The sequence below is a fragment of the Notamacropus eugenii genome, chromosome 6 (genome assembly GCF_028372415.1).
Source record: "Notamacropus eugenii isolate mMacEug1 chromosome 6, mMacEug1.pri_v2, whole genome shotgun sequence".
NCBI classification, from domain to species: Eukaryota; Metazoa; Chordata; class Mammalia; order Diprotodontia; family Macropodidae; genus Notamacropus; species Notamacropus eugenii.
In genome coordinates, this window is record NC_092877.1 from 96,396,723 (window position 1) to 96,423,166 (window position 26,444).

The window sequence follows — 26,444 nt, forward strand, 5'->3', positions numbered from 1 at the left end:
GATTTCATTTTTTTGTGCTATGACTCTATTGAGGGCTTCCTTCCTGTCTTTCTTTCTTTCTCTGTCTCTCTCTCTCTTTTTTTTTTCTTGGAGGAAGAAGGGGGCATCTAGGGGAGAGGGTGGAGAGGAGAATGGAATCCAAATAAAATAATGCTTGGCTTCCAAGTAAGGTGCTCATAAAATTACACCTAATGGAAAAACAAAACCAAATGCCAAGGAAGTGCTACACTTTTAAATGAAGGTTTTCTATAAAAAGAAAGATCTTTATGTAGGAAATTGTCATTATTTTTCCATGTTGTAATCCAACCTCTGTCGTCTAGCTACCTTGTCAAAAAATATGTTCTAATATTTTCATTCAAGTGGCTTGAATTATGTAATGTGAAAGTGAATAATGACCAGAAGACTGATGACTTCTATAATTCTTTTGAGAAATTCTATTTCGTAGGTTTGGTTTACTTGGATAGTATTTTCTTTAGATAATGTAAATATGGGCATATAAAAATTAATTGTAGCTAACATCATACATGCCGTAAATTAATTTTGTGAATCCTGTACAAAAAGGTTCACCTATTTCAGCATAATCCCTTTTTCTATAACCATTTTGGATGGATATCTTCCTAAATCTAATATATACATCTCTGACTTCTTAAACAGTTAACTAAGATATAATTTAACCTTTTCTCCATGATTTGGAGGTAGTAACGAGTATGTCTGTTCTTATTGCACAGTTCTGTCTGATTCTTCATGACCCCATATGGGCTTTTCTTGACAACGATACTGAAGTGGTTTGCCATTTCCTTCTCTAATGGATTAAGGCAAACAGAGGTTAAATGACTTGCCCAGGGTCACAAAGCTAGTGCGTGTCTGAGGTTGAATTTAATCTGAGGTCTTTCTGACTTCAGGTCCAATGTTCTAAGCATTGAGCCATTAGCTGCCTATCTCTTCTTATCCTGGGATGAAATGCAGTGATGCCCTCATGCAGTGATACTATTGAGACCTACTGAGGTATATAGAACCATTTGTTTCTACACTAAATGGCTTCAGACTGCTCTGTTTGTGGAATTCTTGTGTCTGTTTTTAATAGTTTTTCTGAATTTTCCTTTGTTAGTCTGTTTTCTTCTTACAACTCAGCTCTCCAGAGTAAGTTGTTACCAGAGGGTTCCAGATGGCCAAGGTTTTGTGGTCATTTTACCTACTTGTCACATTTGTACAGTACTGAAGGATTTATAAAATGAATTTTCAGCTGCATGGAAGATGTCAGCTACAATTAATTTCTAATACCATTGTTTACCTGTAAGAAGTTCCTGTTTTCTATTTTAATTTGCGGCTTCTCTTCTGAGGATAACCAAATTTGTTAGAACGGTGCGTAAAGTAAGAATAAATAGGATCTGAATTAGAACCAGATGGACTCGCCTATGAGTAAAGCACATTGGCTTTAGTGCATGGATTTTGTGACATCTTTTTCAGCTGCTTAAAGATTTTCTTTTCCTTTTTTGCTTCTTTGCTGGTTTTTGGCTATGCGTGAGGTAGATGAGGTTGCCAGGCAGCTTACTTCTGCAGAGGTGAAGTATAGCAATGTGAAATTTAAGGGATTATAGGACCTTAAATTTAGAACTGAAAGGGGTCTTGGAGGTCATATAGTCCAACCTCCTCATTTTACAGATAAGGAAACTGAGTCCCAGAGAGGCTAAGTGATTTGCCCAAGATCATACAGGTAGTAACAGAGCTAACAGTAGAACCTAGGTCCTCTGACTTTCAGGGCCACTAGCTGACAGAGTGGATAGAGTGCCAGGCCTAGAGTCAGGAAGATTTATCTCCATGAGTTCAAATCTGGCCTTAGACACTTGCCATCTATTTGACCCTGGGCAAGTCACTTAACCCCGCTTGCCTCAGTTTCCTTATTTGTAAAATGAGCTGCCAAAAGAATGGCAAATAACGCCAGTTTCTCTGCTAAGAAAACCCCAGATGGGGTCACAAAGAGCTGGACATGACTGAACAACTCTGACTTTAAACCCAGCAGCTTTTTTGGCATCATTGAATCTTTGCCTGGTGCCATGATAAAATCCTGCCAGGAAGCCCAGTCTCTGTAATTATGGCAAGTGGGTAGGGTGCCCCAAGGACATGTTTACATAGTTCCCTATTCCAGATGGGTAAGTCTCTCCTTGAAAGAGCAAGAACCAGACTGAGTAGAAGATGAAAGAAGGAAGCCAAATAAAAGTTCTCTTCCCCTTTTTCTTTACTTCAAAGCTGGAACTGAAGAGGTGTGCAGAATGTGTGTGTGTGTGTGTGTGTGTGTGTGTGTGTGTGTGTGTGTATGGCTATGTGGAAAAGTACAAAATGGATTAGATGACAAAGTATTAAGAATATCCAGGTAGTTCCTTAAGGATTATATCACGAGCATGTGTGTACTTATAAATTATGATGATGAGGCTGCAATGTAACCTGGAACCAGTCAGCCCCTGCCTCCTCAGTAGGCACAGTCACCAAAGACCCATCACTAAAGTCCTTGGTGCTGTCAAATGGTTCCACACCAGAAACAGACTGCAACTCGTCAATGGAAACGACATTCAGGAGACCGCTTTGCTTTCTGCTTTGTCAGACCTTCCAAGAACCATGGGACTTTTCTGACGTGCAGCTAAATCCTTTGCGTCTCGTTGCCTCCACGACAATATGAATTCCATGAGAGTGGGGACATTTTGGCTTTTCTACCTGTATCCCTGGAACTGTGCACATAGGAAGTGTTTAAAGAATATTTTTATGTATTCATTACGGTGATGGGCTGTACTTTTTTCTTGTAACAAAGACATCATGATGGTTCAACCATTGGTGGACTGAATTATTGAGGTTGGATCTAAGCAGACATTATCATGACAATTTATAAATCTGAGCCAAACAAAGCTGGCTGGTGCAAAGGGGATTGAACTCATGCCTTTCCTCTAATTAGCACCATGCTTTAACGAAGGAGCTGATCAAATAAATGCCATTTCATGATGAGCGGCACGTATAAACCCACGAAGCATCAACTTGAAAAAAATCAACTTAATGTAGCTGTTTTGTTCTAAGATTATAAGATTGAAAAGTAAACTATTCGTTGTTTTGTTTTTGCTTGGGGTCTAGGTCTACCTGCCTCAGGGCAGCAAGGTAGCACAGTGAATGGGCACTGGGCATGGAGTCAGGAAGACCTGAGTTCAAATCTAGCCTCAGACACTTGCTAGCTGTGCGACCCTGGGCAAGTTGCTTAACCCTGTTTGCCTCAGTTTCCTCATCTGCAAAAAGAGCTGGAGAAGGAAATGGCAAAGTATTCCAGTATCTGTGCCAAAAAGATCCCAAATGGGGTCATGAGGAGTTGGACATGATTGAAACAATGAAACAAAGACATTAATTCCCTATCTCATCTAGGCTGAAAGTGCAGCAGTCACTAATACCCTGATCCCAATGTGGACTGTTATGGGAGTTTTGATTTGCTTTGTTTCCGATCTGAGCCAGTTTGTCCCCCCTTAATCAGGCTGGTGACCATCCTCTCCCAAGCTCTCACCATATTGGTGCCAAACGGTGCAGATACCCAGTTGGCTTAATTCATTGAAGCTGATCACTCAAGTGACCCACTAGCCTCATCTTCCCTGGTAGCAGGGATTACAGACAAGTGCCAAGACACTGCTAAATTTTAAGTTTGAAAACAGTCTTTTGAAGACAATACAAAGCAGGGAAGGGGAGCAAGAATATGGACAGAAGAAAGTACTCTTTATATCTTCCCTTCCTTCTCCAAATTAAAACAAAAAGCACAATGTCTTCCCTGTACTCTTCTAAAGTACAAACTGTAGCCAAGCAGTGACTGATCATTATTCCAACATCAGCTCACTTTCTGTGCTACTCAAAATCCTAGAGAATGCCAACTCCTTAGGGATTTCCAGGAATGAGGCCTGGACTCCATTTTTTTCCCCTTGTCATCAGTCCAAAGGAACTTCTTCATCTAAAGGAGCAGTTATGGAGAATCTCTGAACTTGTCAAGGATATCTCAACTGTATGGACAAGCACATTAATTTAATCTCTATTTCTTCTTGGATGTGTCACTACATCATTTATTTTCTGGAAGAATTCTAAGAGCTCTAGATGTCTAATTAGATATGCTATGAGATCACAGACTATTGGAAAAATGTCTTTAGCACCAACCTGTGTTTGGGGTTAGACTTGATATTTATTATGGCTTCATGGGAATCTGGTACTTTGACTAAGGGGGACATTGATAAACTGGAGCATGACCAGAGGAGAGTAACTAGAACACTTGAGGAGATTAGAAACCAAGCCTTCTGAGGTCTGGTGGAAGGAACAGGATGTTTAACCTGAAGAAGAAAATGCTTAGTGGAGAGATGATCACTGTGACTGAAATGTCACATTGAAGAAGCATTCGACTTGTTGTGCTTGGTCCCAATGGGTCCAAGTTATAAGGAGGCAGATTTCTCTCGGTATAAGTAGAAATGCCCCAATCATTTAGAGCCATCTAAAAGTGGAATTGGCTGCCTTAGAGTGTGATGACTTCCCTGTCAGTGGAAGTCTTTAAGAAGAGGCTGGAGGACAAGTATTTGTCAGGAATGTTGCTAAATGGGAATTGTGCTTTGGAGGGCTTTGGTTGATTCTTGAGATGCTTTCCAGTCCTAAAATGCTATGTTTCTATAAACAGGGAAAAAAGAACCCATAAGAACTCTAGTTTCAGCTGAAGTTGGCTTATGGTATACTGAATTAGGATCATCAGCTCACGTGAAGTTTGGGCAATGACTCAGGAAGGGTATCTGGGAGATGAGGAATGGGCTACACCAGGTGGTACCAGAAAATAGTCTAAGACACTTTTAACTTACAAATGATTTGCTTAATTGACTTCCTCTAACCCTTCTCACCAGGACAAAGCAAGCAATATCCTTTGCTACTTTCCTGGGACTTCTTTTCCCCTTCATTTTCGCTAGTAAAGAACACACCTTGATGTTCTTTTTTTTTTCCTAAAGCTGATTCCCAGACACATAATGAGGGTGGGTGGGGAAACTAGAATTTGTTCCAGGGCCGTGAAATTAGGAGGATACTATCAGTACAGTCATTGGCACAGAGGCACCTGAATTTAGCGCCTAGTCAGCAAGAAGAATTCCATCAGATGGTAGATTTTCACGTGCTTCCTGCCACGACTCCCCTACCACCAGCTCCTTCGCAGAAGCTTTTGAGAGACTTGTCCCTGGTGCGAACATCTCCAATTACAGTTCTGTGGATCTCCCTTGGAGAGAAATGTGGGATTTGCCTCAGGCCCTACAAAAGCTAAGGCTGGTCCTGAGTTCATGATTCCAAGGGATGTGTATGTTTAGGAACTCCAGTCCTATAGTAACTGAAAGCAGTGGAGAGACAGGCACTGAGGGGACTGCATTTCTTTTTCGTATCCATTTTTTCTGTCTTGGTCATGTGCTCTTTGACCAAGAGTGAGAGAAATAGAACAGGAGAATGAGATGGTGAGAGCAGTCAAAGGCCTCAGCAGAGAAAGAAGAGTCCCAATAGCAAGGTAGAAAGCAGAATGCAAGGTGAAGATTGGAGTGGAGAGAATTAGAGAACTCGAACTGTAGAAGTGAGGATATAATAGTGGAGAATGTCTGTGGTGTTTGAAAAAAAAGCCTCCTTAGGTGCCGTCCAACTTGTTTTGTCATTGTTGAATCATTTTGCAGTCGTATCTGACCCTGTGACCCCTTTGGGTTGGGAGGGGGGTGTGTTTCTTGGCAAGGATACTGGAGTGTTTTGGTTCAACTTGTACCTGATGACTAAAAGTTCCTTAGTCTGTTCACCATGTTCCTTTGGGACAGATAAAGGGTTTATATAGTTGAATGCTTATTCTAACTGATAATGTCCCCATTGTCCTTTGTCATTCCTATACTTTTGGAGAACTGAGGGTATCTTTGTGGAGTGAGAGAGAATGGAGAGGGTGCCTTAAATGTTGGATGAGTGTTCATGGGTAGGGGGAATGTACATTCAGCTCCTGAAGATCAGTGGGCAGACTGTCCCATTCCTTACTCTCCTTACTCACCACTCTCGTGTGATATAAACCAGGTGGGACAAAGACACCATCTCATTATCTATTCCAGGAACATTAGGAATGGGGCCTGATCCGAGGAGGTGGCTTGGAGTCATCAGTTCTCAATCTTTGGACAATTTTCTGTTGCCCAGAATGGGCCACTCAGAGGTCAGGCAGAAGATATTATCTTCCATTTTCCATGATTCATTCATTCACAGAGGTAACTGAAAATTGCATGCAGTTATTTTTAGAGGTGATTTCTTGTGATTGTGTTATTTGTCAAATTATTACTATTACTGTAGTAGCTAGAGTCAGGTAGGCTGAGCTTCCACTCCTGGGTCTGACATTTGCTAACTGTAATCATGGGCAAGTCACAGAGTCACAGGATTTGAGAGTTGGAAGGAGCCTCAATGTCCATACCTGAAAGAAACCTCCACTATAGCATCCTTAGTAGTGGTCATTTCGCCTGTTTTCTAATCTGTAGACTAGGGATAATAAAATAATACCAGTGAAACCTGGATCACCAAGTTATGACTAACATCAAAGTGCTTTACAAACATTAAAATGTTATGGAACTGATCATTTTGATTGTTTTGTAGGTGAAAAATATTACTTAAAAAAAACTTGTAGAGAAATCTGAGAGAATCATACAGTCCAATGTGCATGGTAGGGCAAATTTGAGTTAAATCTTAAGCTGTTGGAATGGATTTTCCAAGGTACTGAAACTTATAAAAGAGCAAAAGGCATTTTTAGGTTTTGTATAAAATTCTCTTTAATGGGTTTTTACTGACACATAAAAGCACTCACAGTGCCGAAACATATAAAAAGAACAACAATTTCGATGTTAAATCATGGAAGGGAAATAACATACAAAAGATCTCTGGCCACAAAGCACAAATCAACTGGCATATTTTTGGTTTGTTTTCTGTGTCAAAACAGCTAAAGTGGATGCTGAGTGAAGTGAGCAGAACCTGGAGAACATCGTACACAGTAATGACAACGCTGGGTGATGACTGACTTTGACAGACTTAGCTCTCCCCAGCGATGCAAAGATCTAAGACTACTCCAAAAGACACATGATGGAAAATGCTATCCACATCCGGAGTCTGAATGCAGATTAAAACATACTATGTGCTCTTTTTTGTTTCGTTTCTTCTTTCTTGTAATTCCTTCCATTGGTGCTAATTCTTCTTTACAACATGACTAATGGGAAAACGTTTAAAAAATGTATATAGTCTATATCGGATTGCATGTGGTCTTGCAGAGGGGAAGAAAATTTAGAATCAAAATCCTCTGGAAATGAATGTTGAGAACTAAAAAAAAAGTTAATAAAAAATAAAAAAATAGACCTCCCCCCTCCCTCCCCCCAAAAAACCCAACTGAAGTGGATGTTTCTGTAATGTTGCGACAATCAAGTACACACAGCTATTTCATTTCCCCAATACTCTGCTCAGAATTCTTTGGGAAATAGTATAAGTATGATTTCCAATTTATAGATGAGAAAACAGGTTCAGAGACGTTCAGTGACTTGTCTGTGGCCACAAAGCTAAGGCACACTGGATCTGGGATTCCAGTTTAGATCTCCTAATTCTAAGTCTCGCCCCCTGAATCGTCATATCTTCTTGATCTATGTAGCATGAAATGAAATGGGGATTTGGCCCCTAGGCATGATTTTCATAGTTAACCAAATCTAGGTGAAATATAACCTGAACAATTCATATGTTTTGAAGCTTGGTGTAACAGAATGGGAGTAGGAATGTCAGAGAGGCAGGGTAACAAGATAGCTTAGATGGTTGCCCTGGGAGTCAGGAAGGCATTTATTTAAGTCTTGCCTGGGATGTTTAACTAGCTGTGTAACCAGGGGCAAATTGCTTAATCTCTCTGTTCCCCAGGTAATTCTTTAAGTCAATCAATTACAGGTGTGTTGATGAAGTGTATTGGTGGAAGGAGTTCATGGACTCATAGGATCTTAGATATAAGGCTGGAAGAGACCTCAGAGGTTATCCCATGTGACACCCTTATTTCATGGATGAGGAAACTGAGAGCCAGAGAAGTTAGAAAACTTGTTCAAGATCACCTAGATACAGGAAGGGACAAAGACGGGATTTGAACTCACATCCTGGGTAACTCCAAGTTCCCTTTCCACTATTCTGCTCCCTCTTTACATCAGGGAAATCACAGGCTTAGACCAAAAAATAGTGTTTGACTGGAGGGAAAAAGATTCCACTGAAGTGTTAATTAAAGGCTTGGTTAATTTATTTTGGATCTGGGCAACAGTTTCAACATCTAGTGGCCAGAAGAGGTTCTGGATTTTAAAGAAGCTTGTTGGTAGTGGGGAAGGTAGAAAACAAATGATACCCAAAGTCAAAACCTATATCTGGATCACTGAGGTTCAAAATTCTAAGAACCTTCTGGCTACCAGGGGTAGGGAACCCATGGCCTTGAGGCCACAGCTCTCAGCACTGTCCTTGGCACTAGTAAGCGCTTAATATTTAAATATTTGCTGACTTCCTGACTTCCCTTTTCTTACCTTCAGATTGCTATGGGACTGGAGCCCCATCTCTGGCCCCCAACTGAAGCCAGAATGATGGCAGCTCAGAAGATGGAGGATGGAGCCTCCAAGCCTCTCCCCATTACTCCTCTTACCAAATGGCCTTGTCTGGTAAGGGAAGAGTTTATAATCTTTTGGGTTACTATGTCAAGAAAACACAAATGTGCACAAGGAAAAAGAATGGAGTATACTCCTATTAATTTCCTAGAAGACCACTCTGATAACACCAGGTATCATCAAGATATTGCTACTCGTGGTATCATGAAAATCTGATGCCTGGCATTTTAAAATCATCCAGTATAGGAAAAGTAGACAATGGATGGTGATAAAACAAAGCAAGTCTAAAAGTCCAACAAAATCTAAGAAAATATACATTTTTTCTGATGAAGTCTTAAAAAAAAAAAGGGTGGGAGAACTAATAAATAAGAAAGTAAGGATATTTCTCCAAACATTATCAATCATTTCATAAAGCATGACTTTGGGAAGATTGTTAGTAGTAAATATGTATGTGATATTCTGTACTTTTTTTTTTACACGATCATTCTGGTTATTTATTTTTGCTATCCCTTCTAATGAACTCCGTAATCTCTGTGATACATAGATATTTCATAACAATTGGTATATTCCAAAGCCTACTTCTCAAAAGTATCCCCTAAAAGTTTAAAAAAAAACTAAACAAACCCTGTGGGTCCCAAAAGAAAGCCGCCTCTGTTGTCAATTAAAACAAATTATGTGCATAGAGAACTATAAACTATCCTGGTGCAACAAATATTCAGAAGTTTAAATCGGGCCATTGTAGACAAAGCAAATGAAACTACAACACCCAATGAAAAGCATAGCCTTATTTGGTTTATCCATGAAAGTCCTTCCTTTAGATTGTCTTAATATGCTAGCTCAACACACAACTACTTCTCAGAGGTAAAAATGCTGTTTATTACATTCCTGTCTAAAATGCAAAATATTGGGCTAAGAACTCTATTTTCATAAAACAGAACTCGAAATTCTCAAAAACCTGGAATTCAGAATCCAGAACGCATCTTGAATTTGTGTTCAATTAATTAAATCTTAGTTAATGAGTTAGTTTAAAGAAAATTGTCTTCTCTTTTTGCTTTCCAAGCTTATGTAACCAACAAACCCAAACCAATCAAGTCTATCCTAGTACAACCAACTGTCAGCCGAGGCGCTGAGGTTCTGATAATACTTTTGAACTTGCTATTTTGTTGCCAGCACACAAGCCACTTTGTTTCTTTTGATTTGCCCAACCTGCTAGCGTCTAATTAGGGAAACAGGCATGGAGGGAGTTTGACAAACAGTCGGGCCGAGATAGGCTGTACATATTCATACACACCAATAAATGAAGTTAGGAAGTGGAAGATGCGGTAAAAATACATTTCGAGAGTTTCGCTCTGGTTTCATGTAACAGCACTTCCATAAAGCACTTAGAACACTAAGGCAGCAGTACCCTTCAGATAGGACACAGGGGACACATCCTTTAAATAAATGTGATCCTTTGCCTGAACAGAAGTTCCAACCTGCTCAATTATCATTCATTTTGTTCGTTTTATTATTATTATTTTTTCCCCAAGCGTGAACGAAGACCCCCCGGCCTCTGAAGCTTTGCAGGCAGCCCTTGGCCCGTCTAGGTTACTGGTGATTATTCATCCAGCCGCGATCTCCCAGTCGTGAGCTTGGGGCAAAGCTGTTTTTCAGCCTTCTCCGCTACTTTGGAGAAACTGAGGAGGAGGAAAGTGGTGTAGGCACTTTAGATCGAGCCACCAATACGCAGGTGAGTCAGTCAAGGAAAAGAGCAAGGCCGAGGACAGTGTAGAAAGAAGTCCCTGTAACAAACTCAGATGCGTGGAACTTAAAAGGCATCCCAGGCTTGCTCGGCACTAAAAACAATGGCCATAGCTAAGGACGATGAAAACAGCTGCAAGAAAGCTTTGATACAGAGGGCATCCCCTCCCTCACTGTGGGGGCAGTTCTTCCAGAAGTACTCGCCTCTGGGAGACTGGGTTAGGAGTCCCTAGGGGGCCAGGTTCGGGCCTCCTGGAACTTCTGGCTGGCTCTTTTATTACAGTGACAATGGGAAAAGTGGGGGGCGAATGGGCTGCTCGGTAGAGGGAGAGAGAAGGGAAGATTGAGGGCTGACGGGATCACTCGGGAGCAGCAGCCGAGGCAGTGATTTGCTCCTGCACTGTGACCCGGGACAGCAGACTTTTTTATACCCCCACCCCCCCACCCCACCCCCGCCCTTTCACTCCACCGCTCTCCCCTCCTCTTCCTTCTTTCCTTTTAAAGGACTCCTTCCCGGGAAAGCTGTCAGCAGCTCTGCTCAGACCAGAGGAGCCTCTTCTCCCTCTGCCCGCGGAGCGGTGATGAGCCCTCGGGACGAGCGCCTTCATCGCCTGCCTCGTCTGCTGTCCAGCCGCCGCCACACGTGGGACGCCTCTCCCGTTCTTACCGGGCTCGGGTCCCTTGGGTTACTCCAGGCAGTTCGGAAAGGTGCGGGGAGAAAGACCTCCACCAGCGACTTCCCACCTCTTGGTGTGATTCCTCCTGCAAGGAGTGGGGAGGGAGTAGGGGCGGGGGGGTTGGCAGGGTGTTAGAAGCGCCCCCAAGCCCAGAGAACTATGATCCGGGTAAACAGCCTCGGCAGCAGCAGCAGCAGCAGCAGCCCCAGGAGCCTCGGTCACCCAAGCAGCAGCAGCCAGGGCGGCCGTCGCCCCTGCCCCCTCCGGCGCGTCCTGCTAGCCAGTGGATTCCCAAGGAAGCGCCTCGCGTAGCCCTCTCCTTGAGCGCTCCCCCGACCTCGGCCGACGTCTGCCTGATGCACCATGCTGACCTCGGGGCTGCGGGGATCCGAGAGCCACCGCCACCGCCTGCCTGGCTCGTGCTGATCTCAGCGGGAGCAGCCCGGGGTGCTGGGCGACGACGCGCCCCCTGTTTCACAAGTTACTGCCTAAGGGAAGCCAGCGCAGGTCCTGCCCGTGCCTCCCGCCACCACACCCTCTCCTTTCCCTAAAATCCTTCGGGAAGGCGATGGGGGCGCTGCTGGCTCTCTGCCTCCTCTTGGCCTGGTTGCGCTGGGGCCCCGCCGGGGCGCAGCAGGACGGGGAGTACTGCCACGGCTGGGTGGACGCGCACGGCAACTACCACGAGGGTTTCCAGTGCCCGGAGGACTTCGACACGCTGGATGCCACCATCTGCTGCGGCTCCTGCGCCCTGCGCTACTGCTGCGCTGCCGCCGACGCCAGGCTCGAGCAGGGAGCTTGCACCAACGATCGCGGCGAGCTGGAGCACCCGGGCATCACCGCGCGTAAGTGTCGCTCCCCCATCTCGCCATCCGTGCTGGCTTGTGCGCGCTCGTGTGTGGGTGCGCGCGTGCCTGGTCTGTTTCTACCCTACCCCCTCCCAAGGTTGAGCCCCTTAGAGGACCGAGGGGGAGGAAGGAGGGGCTGCTTTCTCGGTTCCCTTCCGACTCCCCCTCACATCCCCCCAGGGCTAGTCCTCCGTGTGGGACTAGAGGGGACGGGTGTGAGACCGGGGACGCGGGTGCCCAATTCCACTCCTCCCCATCCCACTTTCCGTGGCCGGGCAGAGGAGGCGCGCAGCCCATGAGATGGGCACGGGTCCGAGTGCCAGTTAACCTGAGGAAGCCGGCCCTCCCTCCCTGGCGGAGATCAGATCTAGTTCTGATTTCTCAGGACTTAGCACGGAGCCTGGCACTCCCTAAGCTGCCCTCACTTAGGCGCCAAGGGCTGGCATGCTTGCCCCGTGTACGTGGTATTGTAGGCTTGGGCGACAGTGCCCCAATTCTCCGAGTTTTCCACGTAGACTAGTGAGGTGAGTGGGGGGAGAGTGCGGGTCTGCGGTGTCCCTGGAGCTGGGAGACTTTAGTGAGTGCTGATGGAGTGTGAAACTTTACTCCGGACGCCAGTTAATCAACAGCCCCGCGCCGAAGGCAAAGCCTCAGTCACTTTTTCTTTTAACTCTTTCCCGCCCCCCTCCCCCATCCCCTTTCCTTTCTTTGCATCGAATTACCCTTTCCCTCCCCCCACGAGCAAACTGAAAACAGCGCAAATCCCCGCCACCGGCGTGGCGATTTTAAAAGCCCCAGTAGGCAGCCCTCCTCCCCTTTATTCTCGCATCACAAAACACGGCTCGAGTTTCCGCTACCTTCAGAGCCGAATAAATCACCGGCCCGGCCCGGGAACCTTATACCTTAGGAAGAAGGCTGGCTGGGTTTTTTTCCACCTGAGTCTTAACTTTGGGCAAACACTCTAGGCATGGTTTAAAGGTCAACGAAACCAGAGGAGACAGCGAGGCCAGGGAGCCCTGACGTCGTGGAGATTTGGAGCAAACAGGTGAAGTGGCCAGAGGGCAGCTGCCGGGTCGGTGGGAGTAGGTAAAGGCAAGCGAAGAAGCCCTCCGCAGATGAGAGGGATTGCTTTTGGAAAGGGAAGGAATAAGAGCTTTCCTGGATAAGTGTTTTTAGAATCTGGTTATTCCCCTCATTTCTTTGTGTTTGGGGGTCACTCGTACGTCAGGAGGAAGACTTGGGAAGTAGTTGTGGGGATTATTTTAAATGCTCCTTGTGAGTAGCCTGCTTACTCCGCAAAAACAGCTGCCTGTATTAATGAATCCATTTACATGGTTTTAAATCACTTTGCAAACTTGAAAAACCTCTATAAATGTCAGTTATTATTATTGTTGTTATAGAAAAAGAGAGGGCACCAATCTCTCCCAACCACTCCTTCCTCCTCCTCCTCCTCCTCATTTCAGAACCTGGTACCTCCTTTGGGTTGGAGATTCTTAAACCATTTATGCTTAATTTCTCGGGTTACAGCATTCTTGCTACTAGCTGCCTAGGAATCTCTCTCTCTTCCTCTTTCTCTCTCTCTCTCTCTCTCTCTCTCTCTCTCTCTCTCTCTCTCTCTCTCTCTCTCCCTCTTTCTCTCTGTCTTACGTCTCTGTCTCCATCTCTGTCTCTCTATGCATTGTCCCTCCTCCATATTTTCTTTACAGTGAACAGAGTCACACCTAAAAGGGGGCAAGCAATACTGTGGATTTCTCTCCACATCCCTTCAACCCATCTGGCTACCGCTAAACCTTTCTTAAATGCAGCTTTTACAAGGGAAGTCTTGGCCAACTTGGGCGATTAACTGATGAACAGAGAGACAGTACATGAGACATATACATCTCATATATATTTACATGGAGTGGGTGCAAATAAAGATGGAATTTGACCTTGCTTATGAAAAAGGTTGTCATGCAGAAAATTAGGGTTGAAGATATCAAGAATCGCAGCAGTAGCATGGTCAGTCTTTGGCCCAGTCCCACCTCTCAGGGGTTCAGTAACAGTGAGATTTAGGGGCCTAGATGCCTTGAAATAAACATTTAGTCCTTCTTGGGCCCAGGGAGTTGTTGATAAGAAGCTGTAGAAGAGATGTGACTAAGTCATGAAGAGGATTAGGAAACAGAGAATGCTGTGGATTTTTATACGGGTTTCTGGAGTTTCTTAAAACAAGTTCTAAATGCAGGTCAAACCAGGTCCCAGGCTTTCAGCTGTGAATTGGTGCTTCTGGTATGCCAGAGAAAGTTTTCAAGACAAGTCTGATCTGAATAACATTTTAACATTTTAACACTATCAAATTAGTCCAAATTAAACTCTGCTGCCCCTACCCCCATTGCTATAATGAGGGCAGGGATTTTTCAGCCATAATGATTTCCCAGCGAGGGTAATATAAAGATGTGGCTAACAAATTGCAATCTTGGTTTGGTTTCTCCCTCTTTAGTCATTAGACCTGGAATCAATGTGCATTGGAAGTTGTAAATAAAAAGTTTTGAGAAATGGAGTTACAAGACCTCTGGGTCTCCCACATCTTGAACTCAAGCCAATGAGCAGCCAGAACATGATACTTTTAAATAGAACGGGAAGGCATTGAAAGTATTTAACAAGAACATCTTCCTTTTTTTTTTTTTTTTGGCTTTTAGAACCAGTCTACGTGCCATTCCTGATCGTTGGCTCCATCTTCATCGCCTTTATTATCCTGGGCTCCTTAGTAGCTATTTACTGTTGCACCTGCTTAAGACCTAAACAAACCTCTCAGCAGCCCATTCGTTTCTCACTTCGAAGCTATCAGAATGAGACCCTACCCATGATTCTGACCTCCACTAACCTCAGGACACCCTCAAGGCAATCCAGCACTGCGACCAGCTCAAGCTCCAATGGAGGCTCCATTCGAAGATTTTCTTTCGCCAGAGCTGAGTCTGGTTGTCTGGTGCCCTCACCTCCTCCACCTTACACATCAGGCTGTTTACAGACAGGTCATTCAATCCACCTGACTCAACCATCTGGATTCCTGGTGTCACCACAGTATTTTGCTTATCCCCTCCAGCAGGAGCCAACACTTCCTGGGAAAAGCTGCTCAGACTTCAGCCCAAGTTGATATGAATAATGCAGCAGAGTAAAGGACAAGTGGAGTGTGTTTTGAGTTATGCTCATGTTAACACTAAGATGATGTTCTGGGGCATCAGAACAAGATCATCATGGAAAAATATTTCTTTTCTAGAATTAATATGTTCTCTCATTTGGATTACACAAAATGGATGTTTTAGGTAATTACTTTTTTTTTTTGCCTTTTTCTAAAAAAAAGGTGACTATTACATTTTAATTTGATTTACTCATAATTGCAGCAATTAGAAGTTCAAACCAGTTTCTGTTGAAAATATTTCACTAGTCAACTCAAAACATTGTTTGTATAGAAGATATTAGGAGTTACTCTTTTAAGACTGAGTGGTTAATTTAATTATAACAAAAAAGGAAGTACCTGATTATAGTTATCAGAAATTCATCAAAAAAAAAACCCTAATCACTTCTTAATAAACGAAGGGAACCCTGAGCATCTTGGACAGTATTTAAATACGTTGAGATAATTATTGTATTAGTAACCACACAACTCAAAATACATACTTTTCAGAAGACAAGACGATATGAAAAAATTTAATAAGTAATTTTCATTGTTAGGCAAATCCTAACTAAGATTTCCCCCTAGGGAATATTTATTGTGAACTTTGGTTCAGTGACATTTAGTATATAAATGAAAGTTGGACAATTGAATCTTAAAGTTTTATTTGTAAAATTAATTATGTAAAAAATGTGATATTTGTAATTTAATGTATTTACACATTGACAATACTAATTATTTAGTAATCACACTGAATTTTTATGTTAATAAAAGCTGTGGTTAAAATTCCCATTATTGTTAATCTGTGGTAGATAGCTAAGTCCAAGCGTTCTTTGAGCAAAGACCAGATACATACATACTGTCGTGAGATGCAGTATTTGATTTATTTTTGTGAAAACTTTATAGTGTTTAATCAAAGCACTTCATTTTATAGAAGACCTATGTAAACCACTTGATAATCAGCAAGAGACATTTATTACTAAATTTAGAAATTTAGTGGTATCTAATATTGAATTTAAATTGCGTTAAAAAGCAATTTCTTATATCTGATTATAAAAAATATGCAGGTAATAAGCATATATTCAGCACTTACTATATTCTCACTTACCATATTCTAGGCACTGTGCACCTAAAAAGGTGAAGAAAGTTAGTAAAAATGCTATCTATTGTATCTTCCTTTCTTTTATGACAGTCACTTATTCAGGGATAGACCCTTATGATCATCTAAGAACAACTTGGTTTCTGTACGTCCTCCAAATATTTTTAAAATGGATCTGAAACTTGTATTAGTGATAATGGCTTGTATCATTGATACAGGTTGCAGTTGTTTTCATATGTGGAGTCTTTGCATACATAACTGCTTCACTACCAGTGAAACATAAGTTGAGGTTTCTCTAGTGTCTATGTATGCAGAGTATGCAGAAGATACAAATAAATATAAAACAGTTGCTTATCTCAGGAAACCTGTTCGTCTGTTGACCGATCTAAATCTTGGTATATCCCCAGATGATAAGTATACATACACATTTGCTATGGCTTAAAGGTTCTGCTTCAGTCTATGAAACAGCACAACTCAGACTCACAGAGATCAAACTACAACTTTAGCATTGTCAACAGTATATTCTAACCAACTGAGCTTGTTGGCTATAAGTAATTGAATGGTTTTTTTTTAAAAGACTTATTAGTTAAAAATTGTACTACGCCTTCTCTTTTTATTTCTGTAATAAATTCATGGGAAACCTGTTTAAAACAAATCTATTGATGTGAGGAATTTAATAGGGTTTCTGAAGTTAATTTATTAAAATCTTTAAAACCTCAACCTTAAGTCTTTCTAAGCACTATTTCCACTTTAGAGTGGTCATTAACTTCCAACATATTCACACTCTTTCAGCATTGCTGGTAATGGAAACTTATAAGGATAGCTTCAAGAGTAAGAAGTCTCCTGTAAATGGCATTGTGAAAGCAGTCCAGAATAATTGTTGCATAATACACATCCATAGAAAATAGATACCATTTGTGTGAGTTTATTATAGGCCTAGAGAGAAAAGGGCCCTTATGGGAGATCTAGGGTAATCCCTTCATTTCATAGATAGAGAGGAATAAACAAAAGCCCTGAAAGGGGAAGCAACCCGTCCAGTGCTTAAGCAGTAGATACGCTACGTGCCACTTTCCCTACACCTTTGATAATGTCAATTTCACAATAATTTCATCATTCTTTCGCATTAACTCAATTAACATTTCTTAATCCAGTATGTGGCATAAGCCTATAATAAAGTACCCCTCTATATACCTTGGATTTATTCATACAGATTAGATGTTATGATAGAAAGTGTAGAAATGTAGTGACATAATGGAGAAAGTCTATACATTTAACAGTGTCCTCGCTGTCTGTCCAGCAATAGTGTCACATTGATGTACGGGAATGTTCTTTCAGACAACAGAACAAAAAGATTCTATGACATTTAATTCATTTCTTGCAATTGTCCCATGATGTAAGAAACGGATATGGGCATCCCTCTGGTGTCTTTCAGCAGTCAGTGTTGCCTGCAACCTCATGATTATAGCCAGTAGGATAATCCCCGCTCCCAAATGACTTTCATAACTAGGTGATTAAGTATAAATTGCACTTGACTATTGTTTTAGTTGAACAACCAGCATTCATCTGCATTAAACCATTATTGTGGATAATGTAAATCCTACAATAAAAGAAGAGGCACATATCTGACCTTATATTTCCTGGGGTGGGGTGGGGGACATTTTGTTGACCTACTTTTCAGGCAATCTATTAAAAGGAAAAGTTATGATCAATTCTTACAATGCTACTGCAAAACAGATTTTCTTGATTAGAGTTCTCTGTGATAAACAGGAGAATTTGCTTTGGCTCTTTAGACACAATTATCCCTTGGCTGTTGACAGAGTGGGGCAGCTATACGGTGAAGTGGAGAGAGTGCCAGACTCATCTTCCTGAGTACAAATCTGGCACCAGACAGTAACTATGTCACCTTGGGCATATCATTTAACCCTGTTTACCTCAGTTTTCTCATCTGTAAAATGAGCTGGAAAAGGAAATGGCAAACCACTCCAGTATCTTTGCCAAGAAAACCCCAAATAGGATCATGAAGAATAGGAAATGAATGAAAAACTGAACAACAAAATGACAGAATATTTTAAATAACTGACAAGCTTCTCTTTAAACACAACAAATCTACCACTACATCAACGTGTACTTGGGAATGGCAAACTTACTTTATTATTGGCTTAAGAAAAAATAATTAAGCAGATTTACTGGGTAGCTAGGTGGACAGCACAGTTCAAGAATGCAGAGTCAGGGAGATCTGAGGTTTAAATTTAGTCTCATACCCTGAGGCAAGACAAAATTTCTATCTGCTTCAATTTCCTCATTTGTAAAATGACATATAAAGAGATTATTTGTGAAGTATTTTGCAAACCTAAAAGTGCCATATAAATTGTAGCCATTATAAAAATATTCATATAATGCATTCCAAAACAAACATAAATGATTTAATTGACTTTTTTTTTTATAATCTATTTTACTTTGTGGATAATCTCATTAGTGTTGGGGAAAAGCTTTTAAATTGTCCAAATAGATGACATTCTTGGGAGTTTTCCCTACTTTTTTTCCTTTTCTTTTAGGGGAATTTCTTCTTAACCCGTGCGGTACCTAAAATTTAGTTTGTTAAGAAATTATTCATATTTTTAATTAAGGAACTTCCATAGATGAAGGTGGCATTAAACTCAATTAAGATGTATCCAAGAGTGTTTCATTTACTTTTGAAAGCTCACAGTAGAAAGTGGTGGACTTTGGTATTGAAAACCTGGGTTTAAACTCCAGCTTTGTTACTACCTGGGCAAGTCAGCTGACCTATCTGGGTCTTATTTTCCTAATCAGTAAAATAAGAGGGTGGTACTAGAGTACCTCCAAGGTTGTCCCTTCTAGCTTTTAAAAAAATTATCCTATGACCTGAGGGTGAATAAGTACAACAAAAATAAACCTGAATGTGTGTGCGTACACACACATATGGTTATGCATAGTAAAAACATAGTAATTTGGGTTTCACCACTTAGGAATTTGTGATGGTTGTCCTGGGACAGACTGAAATTTACTTTCGTACTATCTGAAAAAGGATTTGCTTAGAGCACTAATAGTGAAGAAAGACTCCATGGGGATATGTCTAACCTCAAGAAAAGAAACTGTTACTATGCTGTTTATCTGCACACAATTGTTGCTAATCCCAATTAATTATCTGGCCTGACAAGAATTCTGTTGAAACTCTAGTTATTGTGTATTCTTGAAACTAATAAAATGAAATTTCATATTTTCTATTCAGTATTTCTTACTAGTAACTTATAAATAGTCCAGGCTGATGATATATTGTTCTTTTTCCAATTAAGATGAGGTGGTTTGTGTTATTAAAAATAGAGAAATGTGAAGTCAGAAATGCTAAGAATACATAGAGAAATAAACTACAGTTCTGGGCAAAGGACTTCAAAATTCTCATAATATATATACCTTAAAGTAGTCAGGACAAGTACAATGTGTATTAATACCAAGTGTCCAATTAAATCTGCTAATAGTTCAGGAATGATTTACGAGTAGTAAAAACAATTTTCTCTTTCTCCTATTTCCATACAAATAAAACACATACTTCCAACGAAGAGTAAAAGTACATTCAATCATCATTATGTTTCATTTCATTAGTTTAAAAGGAGGGGGTGTTTGGTGGGTTGTAGGTTTCAAAAAACAAATTCTTTTCCAAAGCAATACAGGTTCTATACATCATTAAAGAAACTCAAACAACTATTTTGAAATTTTTTTGGACGAGTATTGAAAACATGAAGACTTTTCTTTATGTAATGACATTTTATTTCATTTTTAATAACAATTAAAAGACAATGCATTTAAAATTTGCAGGTCAAAACATGCACATTCACAAAATGCCAGTGACATGTAACACTGCACAGAACTGAACATTACTAAATTTTAATAACTATTTATAAAACACAGTGCATTTAATGTCAAGTTAAAACAAACCTGAGAAAACTACCATAAACACGAAGTCAAACAACTCTCCACTCATGCAATTGTGAAGGTCCCACAACAGTTTCTGCAGTAACAGCGTGGTGCTGTCAGAAAATCCCCTACCTTCCCTTTAATACAAACTGTACTTTTGTCTAGCTGCTGCTTTCAGTGCAGCACATTCACTTAATATACACTGAAATACTTAAGTTCAAAATGAAGCTTAAGGTAGGAAAAAACTCACTGCTAACTGTATTTATGGCTTCTATTCTAGAACAACAAAACACAAACGTAATCTTTTTATATATTCTGGTCACATTTTTACAACAAGAGATTCACTTATAGAAGTCAGAATTAAGAATAAGCAGATAGGAAAATTCAATCTTCAGAATGCTACCATATTTCCTGCTTGAGGTTTATTTGCCAAGAAACTTTAAAATGCAAAATTTCTGCCAATCAATCCAAATAAATGATTTAGTTAAATATGCTGAAATTTGTTTGAAAAGAATATACTCATCTAAAAAGGTCAAACTGAGGACCAATCTGTTTGCCTACCAAACATTAATTCTTGGATATACTATGATATGACTTTGGAAGGCAGAAAGAAATACCAAGATTTATAGCAAAAGCCATGCATTTGCTTAGGCCACTTTAAAATATTAATTCATGCAGACAAACTATAAACTCATCAAAAACACAGCTGCTTTTACATAGAAAATGAATCAAGGTTTCAAAAGGGAAAAATTCATTTCCTTTCCTTTAAAATGTAACATACATTCCAATTTTATAGCTGTCCAAGGTTAATTAAAATGCAACAAAATAGAAGTTTCATACATGACATTTAGTTATTTTCATGAGAAAAATTCACAATATGGTAACCTTTCATAGGTATAGTAGAAATTTTCATTATCATCATCATCTCATTGGTGTTACATGCTTTACAAAGAGAACCAGACAAAGCTGGTCCCTCTGGTTTTGTGTGTGTTTGTGTGTGTGTGTGTGTGTGTGTGTGTCTGTGTGTTTAGCAGTCATGTCGGGGAACAATTTTAGAAACTGATTATTCCTAAGCCTACGGATTTATTTGAAGAAAGAATTCTTAAATGAAGAATTGCCAAAAGGCAATTTCACATACATATAAAAATCGTTGAGCTTAGCTACACAATAATTATGACATAGTTGTAAGTATTTCACAATTGTTTGTAAGAAATCAATGATTTATAGCTGGCATTGTTTATGAAAGGGGATTTTAAATGCAAAGTTATTATTAAGCACTGCACATTATGCAGAATTTCACAATACTGAGTTCAGAAATTATAATCTGTTTCACAATAAGATTTAATGTTCAATAACTGACCATTCATTTTTCTCACTTGAAATTAGCAGGAGCCTCTGGCTTAGATTAATAAGTATACGCAAAATGCATAAAACTAACTCTACTGAGCAGGGGACACGTTAAAGTGTGTAGCACATCTGACCTGATTAGCAATAGGCAAAGATTGCCTGAAGTTCTTTTTTTCAACTAAAGTATCCGGACCATTTCTATTTTTTTTAACACTAACTTCCTGAGAAACATCATTAGGCTGTTAATTTTTTTTTTGTAGAAAATAGCGACTACTTGGTGCAAATATACCATTAAAACCCTGATACAGCTAGATAAGTTGAGATTTCCACATGAACTCAAATTGATAAGTGATAGCTTTTGTGAAGCAACATTTCCTTTGTGCCTAATGGTAAAAACCAACATGGGATGTCTGATTTCTAAGACAGACATTCTGCTTTGGAACAGGCTACAAAGACAGAAAGGTAGAATTAGTGTACCTCATCAGCTCTATTAATCCTGGGAAAACTTTTTTCTTATGAAGATGGTAACAAGAAATCTTAGAGTAGTTGTGATTTACTTTAGCAAGGTAAAGACCCTAAGATTAAATAGCATATTTAAGTTTTACTAAGGTTTGATTCATGAAAACAAAGAGATGGTTTTTTTTGTTAAAATGTTCTTTTTTGGAACAGAAATGTGGATATTACTGATAACAAATTTATATAGTACATGCAAGTTTAAAAAATGCTTTATATTTTCATTTCACAATATCCTACCAATCCCACTAAATAGGTACTACAGGGATTATAGTCTTCATTCTATAGATGAGGCAAACGAAACTCAGAGAGGTAAATTACGTTGGCCATACTAAGTATCTGCAGCAGAATTCGAATTGTCTTCTTTAAATCCAGGACCCTATTCTCTATGCCAGACGGTAACTCAATTGTTAGTAGAAATTGAGTCATCTGTGTTCAAATAATAATTCAGAATAAATTATATAGATACAACCCATTAATGCTAACGAATTTCACCAAAGTAAATCATGGATCAATGAAGTATTACCTTCCTCAGGCCAGGAAATTCAATTCTATCCCATTGATAACTTTTGGAAGTTAAGGTCTTAGGAATGAGGGGCAGGAAATAGAAGTAGAAAATGAATTTTATTTTTGCAAGTCCTATTTTTTTTGCAAATGGGTTATATTTACTTCTTTTAGAATATTTCTGGTTTTATCTCAACTACCTTCACTTGGGTGTATATCTATCTATATACATATATGAAAGCATATATATGGACCCAGGGAAGGGATGATTAAAGATACATTTAAAAGAAGGAATAAATAATTTTAGACATTAAACATTTTAAACTTTAAAGATGATGTAATTCTGAAAATAGCTCTACTATCCAATACTCAACTCTTCAATGATCTTTCTGGATTATATCTTAAATCTGTATCTCTGAATATAGATTGGAAGTGAACAGACCTTGGACTAAAACTAAGTTGAATGTGTGACATCCTTCTGTAGGTACAAATTTGAAAGACAGAATGGAAGGGAATTTACTTGGCAAAGAAGTAAGTAGAGAATAGCTGTGGATATAGTGAGTGAAATAATTCTTTTGCCATAGAACCAAAGAAGTCCAAAACTGAAAGAGACCTTAGATGCCCTTAAGATATGACCTAATTATTTTAAATTTGAATTTAGAATAATGACTGTGAACTTGTGAAACTCAAGGGTTGATTTAGTAAGCTCTCCTTTCTTAAAAACAAAAGGCTTACAAAATGACTAATATGGAAATGTTTTACATAAAAAATTTTCAAAAACCCTAACCCAACAAAAGGCTTTGCTTAAGAAAAAAGAAGCAAGTTTCACTTTTTAGGCATCTATTCTTTACTGAAAGGCAAATCTGCTACTCACCGAAAGGCAACACGTGTTTCAATCTATATATGTATCTGAAAATTGGAATTCTCTTTATCGAAAATAAAAGCAATATGTTTAAAATGGGAATACAAATTTGCTTATGCTTTGTTAAGTACGTTTTGTCACTTACTTTTGGTATCAAAATAGACATTTTTAATAGATAATTCAGAAGTGCCAAATGAAGTAAACATTCATTTAACAAACATATCAGTACAACCTATTTATGAGAAGTGCTCCTCATTTCCAAAGTATGACTTGGGTAAAATGGGCAATTTAGTTTTTGCCAGTTGAAAATGTGTTTTTTCCATTAGCATGTGATTCATTTTAGTTAAAAGAAATGTGGTAGCCACCTCTGACAACTGAACTGCAAACTAATTACTCATTCTTAAATATAGATTACACATGGTTTGGCTGCGTAAGCCAGAAGTAACCTCTGGGGGGGGACCGAAAGGTAGAACCAAAGTAGATTATAAAAGCAAATGCATTTATCTGATGTGGTATTCCAAATATTTGAACAGAAACTTTGGAAATCTTATATAAATATGCAAATGTATTTTTCTCAAGTGGAAAAAAAAAAAGCTCCTCTTAGGACTTTACAATACCGTGTCAGGCCAGAAAATTTAGAGCAGAAACATCATAGAAAAAGATGGAAATACACTAAAGCTGGCTGATAGATATGAACACAACATTAGAAAATTACCACTACAACCAAGAGAGTAGCCACATTAAAACGTACCTCTCTGACACTGACAGACCAAACGAGACAAGGAGGAAAGAAGCATTCGTAAGGCTGAAGGTGCAGAACGTTACAGATTTTAGTAGCAAACGCCATAGACGAAACCTGAATTTGACTCATTTTTGCAAACTGATCATCTTACAGATAAAAAGTCAGGCATGCAGTTCTGACAAAATGACAAGAAGGAAACTTCCTTTGACATTTCTGTGCAAATGGCTACTGAAAGAGAAATACATTTATTGAATTTCTTTGGCAAACATTTATTCGGACGGTTGTGACAACTAACAACAATCGATGCCTTGCTTAGACATTTTGCTCGGGAAGGTGAGTCCGCCCCTTAAAAATGCTGGTTTTCAGCTCATTTAATCTGAGTCCTGTTACCAGTCCCTCTGACATAATGCCACTTCACATTTTTCATAAATGGTAAAGGTCTATCATCGTATGGTATATTCAGTAATCTCAGCATTAGCTTTCTCCTAAGGTGTGGAGTAAGAACAACACTGAAAGAGCCTCATTTTAAGGAAGCAGTCTGGCAGGATACAAGGTCATTTTCAACTTCTGTTTACAAAGATTAGGCAAATACTTGTTTATAAAACTTTGAAAGAGATGTTACAGTATAGTCCCACAGTGCTTATGTCTACATAATAGATGAATCTGAACTTCACGCAACGACATCAGCACGGATCTGTTTTGTAACTTCCTGGACTGGAATTATTTCATGGATTCCAGTAAAGACCTAGCAGGTTGTCTTACGGAAGTAAGTATTCGAGCCCACTTCTTAAGCAAAGTTCCTTTCACCATTCATTTGGTCTTTGTTTTGTGGTATCATAAGCTCTAATCACTTCAGACTGTGAAACTATTCCATTTTCATCTTGAGAGAAAGCATATCCATCTATAGATACAAAAGAAAATAGGAATTATTTACTCTGAAAAAGCACCTGGAAGCAGACTATGGGGAATCCTTGTCATTTGGGAGTTTTGAATATTTACATGTTGTGGGTAACATTCCAACTATATTTATATAGCACAATGACACTTTCCTTTCATTAGGTTTCATGGTGGGACAAATAAGTCATACTCCTATTCCCCTGTGGCCCTCCTCCCCTTGGCTATCTGCCACCTCCTGTCTCCTTGGTTCTGCCACTGAGGATGCACTCTTTGGTCAACATGATGGGAAATCCAAGGGCAGGATCAACACAGGGAGCAGCAGTTTTTCTAGGTTTCCCTACTCTCAGAGCTCTTTAGAATGTATTTTCCATTTATATCAAACATCTCCTATATTTTAAAATGTAATAAAAAAAAAGTTACAGTACAGGTAATTTAAAAAAAGTCAGATATGCAAATAACACCAAGCTAATAAAAAACTAAGCATTAACAATATGAATGAGAAATTTACTTTGGGTCTGATGATACACTTCTTTAAAATAATAGTGTTTATTTTTAGATTCTCATAATATAAGGTAGAATATCTAACCAATTTTATAAGTGTTTATTTATGAATATTTTTAGTGAAAAAATAAAAAATAGATATTTTGTTTAATGTAAGAATCCCACTCCTTTCGCAAAATAGAACAAGTAAAAAAATTATCTCTTATAAAAGTTAATGTACATTATCCAAAGTACTTACTTTACCATATCCCGTCACATTCTATCATCGCAACCTTTTTGAAATGTGGCAAAGGACCATAAAATACAACATTTTACTGTCTGCTTTGTTGATTTCTTACTTTTTGTAGCTATACTATAAAGACAAATTTAGATTGCTGGGCTAAAGGAATTCTCTGCTGATATGTAAATTGTGTGCTTTATTTTGTAGTGGCATCCTATTTTTTCTGGTAGCAGGCAATGAGTTTTATATTGTACAATACCACAGAAACCTTATGTCAACAATATTTATGAATCATGCCAACACAGACTCTTTAAAGGAAAAATACGAATTAAAGCTCAACACTTACGGAGTAGGTTTTGTTGCAAAGATTCAGAACGGTACAAGTTCACGTGATTTTTCTTAAAGACATTCTTCAAAAGCTGTGCTCTTTCTGTTAGACTACCAAGAGAGTGCAAACATGAGAAACACACAATTATATACTAAGGAAATATGCAAATGATATGAGAGCTTAACCTAGGGGCCAGAAGAATAAATATTCAAACTGTAAACAAGCACTTCTTCAAGAAATTTGTAATCTACTGATTTTACTTCTTTAAAAAAGAGGATTCACGTAACCCCAGTTTATATTATACACCGCATCTTAAGCTGTTTCCATATTTGAAGAATACTACACCCCAATAATCCAGTCAAAAGAAACTTTTCTTTTTAACTTCCGGTATTTACTTAAGGCAAGTAAATGGGAACAAAAGTGTTGGGGATTAAAAG

At 39.4% G+C, this 26,444-nt stretch overlaps 2 protein-coding genes across 8 annotated transcripts in view; one reads left to right on the forward strand and one right to left on the reverse strand.

Annotated features, from left to right (window-relative positions):
- Positions 1–10,884: 10,884 nt before the first annotated feature.
- Positions 10,885–19,401, forward strand: SHISA3 (shisa family member 3). Its single transcript, XM_072620624.1, is given in 3 exon segments — positions 10,885–11,506; positions 11,509–11,910; positions 14,589–19,401. Coding segments are annotated over 3 exon segments (942 nt in total). The 5' UTR covers positions 10,885–11,421; the 3' UTR covers positions 15,044–19,401.
- Positions 19,402–19,923: 522 nt separating this feature from the next.
- ATP8A1 (ATPase phospholipid transporting 8A1) overlaps positions 19,924–26,444 on the reverse strand; it is a 278,564-nt gene continuing 272,043 nt past the window's right edge. For all 7 annotated transcript variants that reach the window (XM_072620622.1, XM_072620621.1, XM_072620616.1 and 4 more), the window contains 2 exons: positions 26,026–26,117; positions 19,924–24,962 (listed from right to left, as the gene is read on the reverse strand). In XM_072620622.1, coding sequence (XP_072476723.1) covers positions 24,865–24,962; positions 26,026–26,117 — 190 coding nt within the window. In that variant the 3' untranslated portion in view covers positions 19,924–24,864. The remainder of the gene's footprint in view (positions 24,963–26,025; positions 26,118–26,444) is intronic.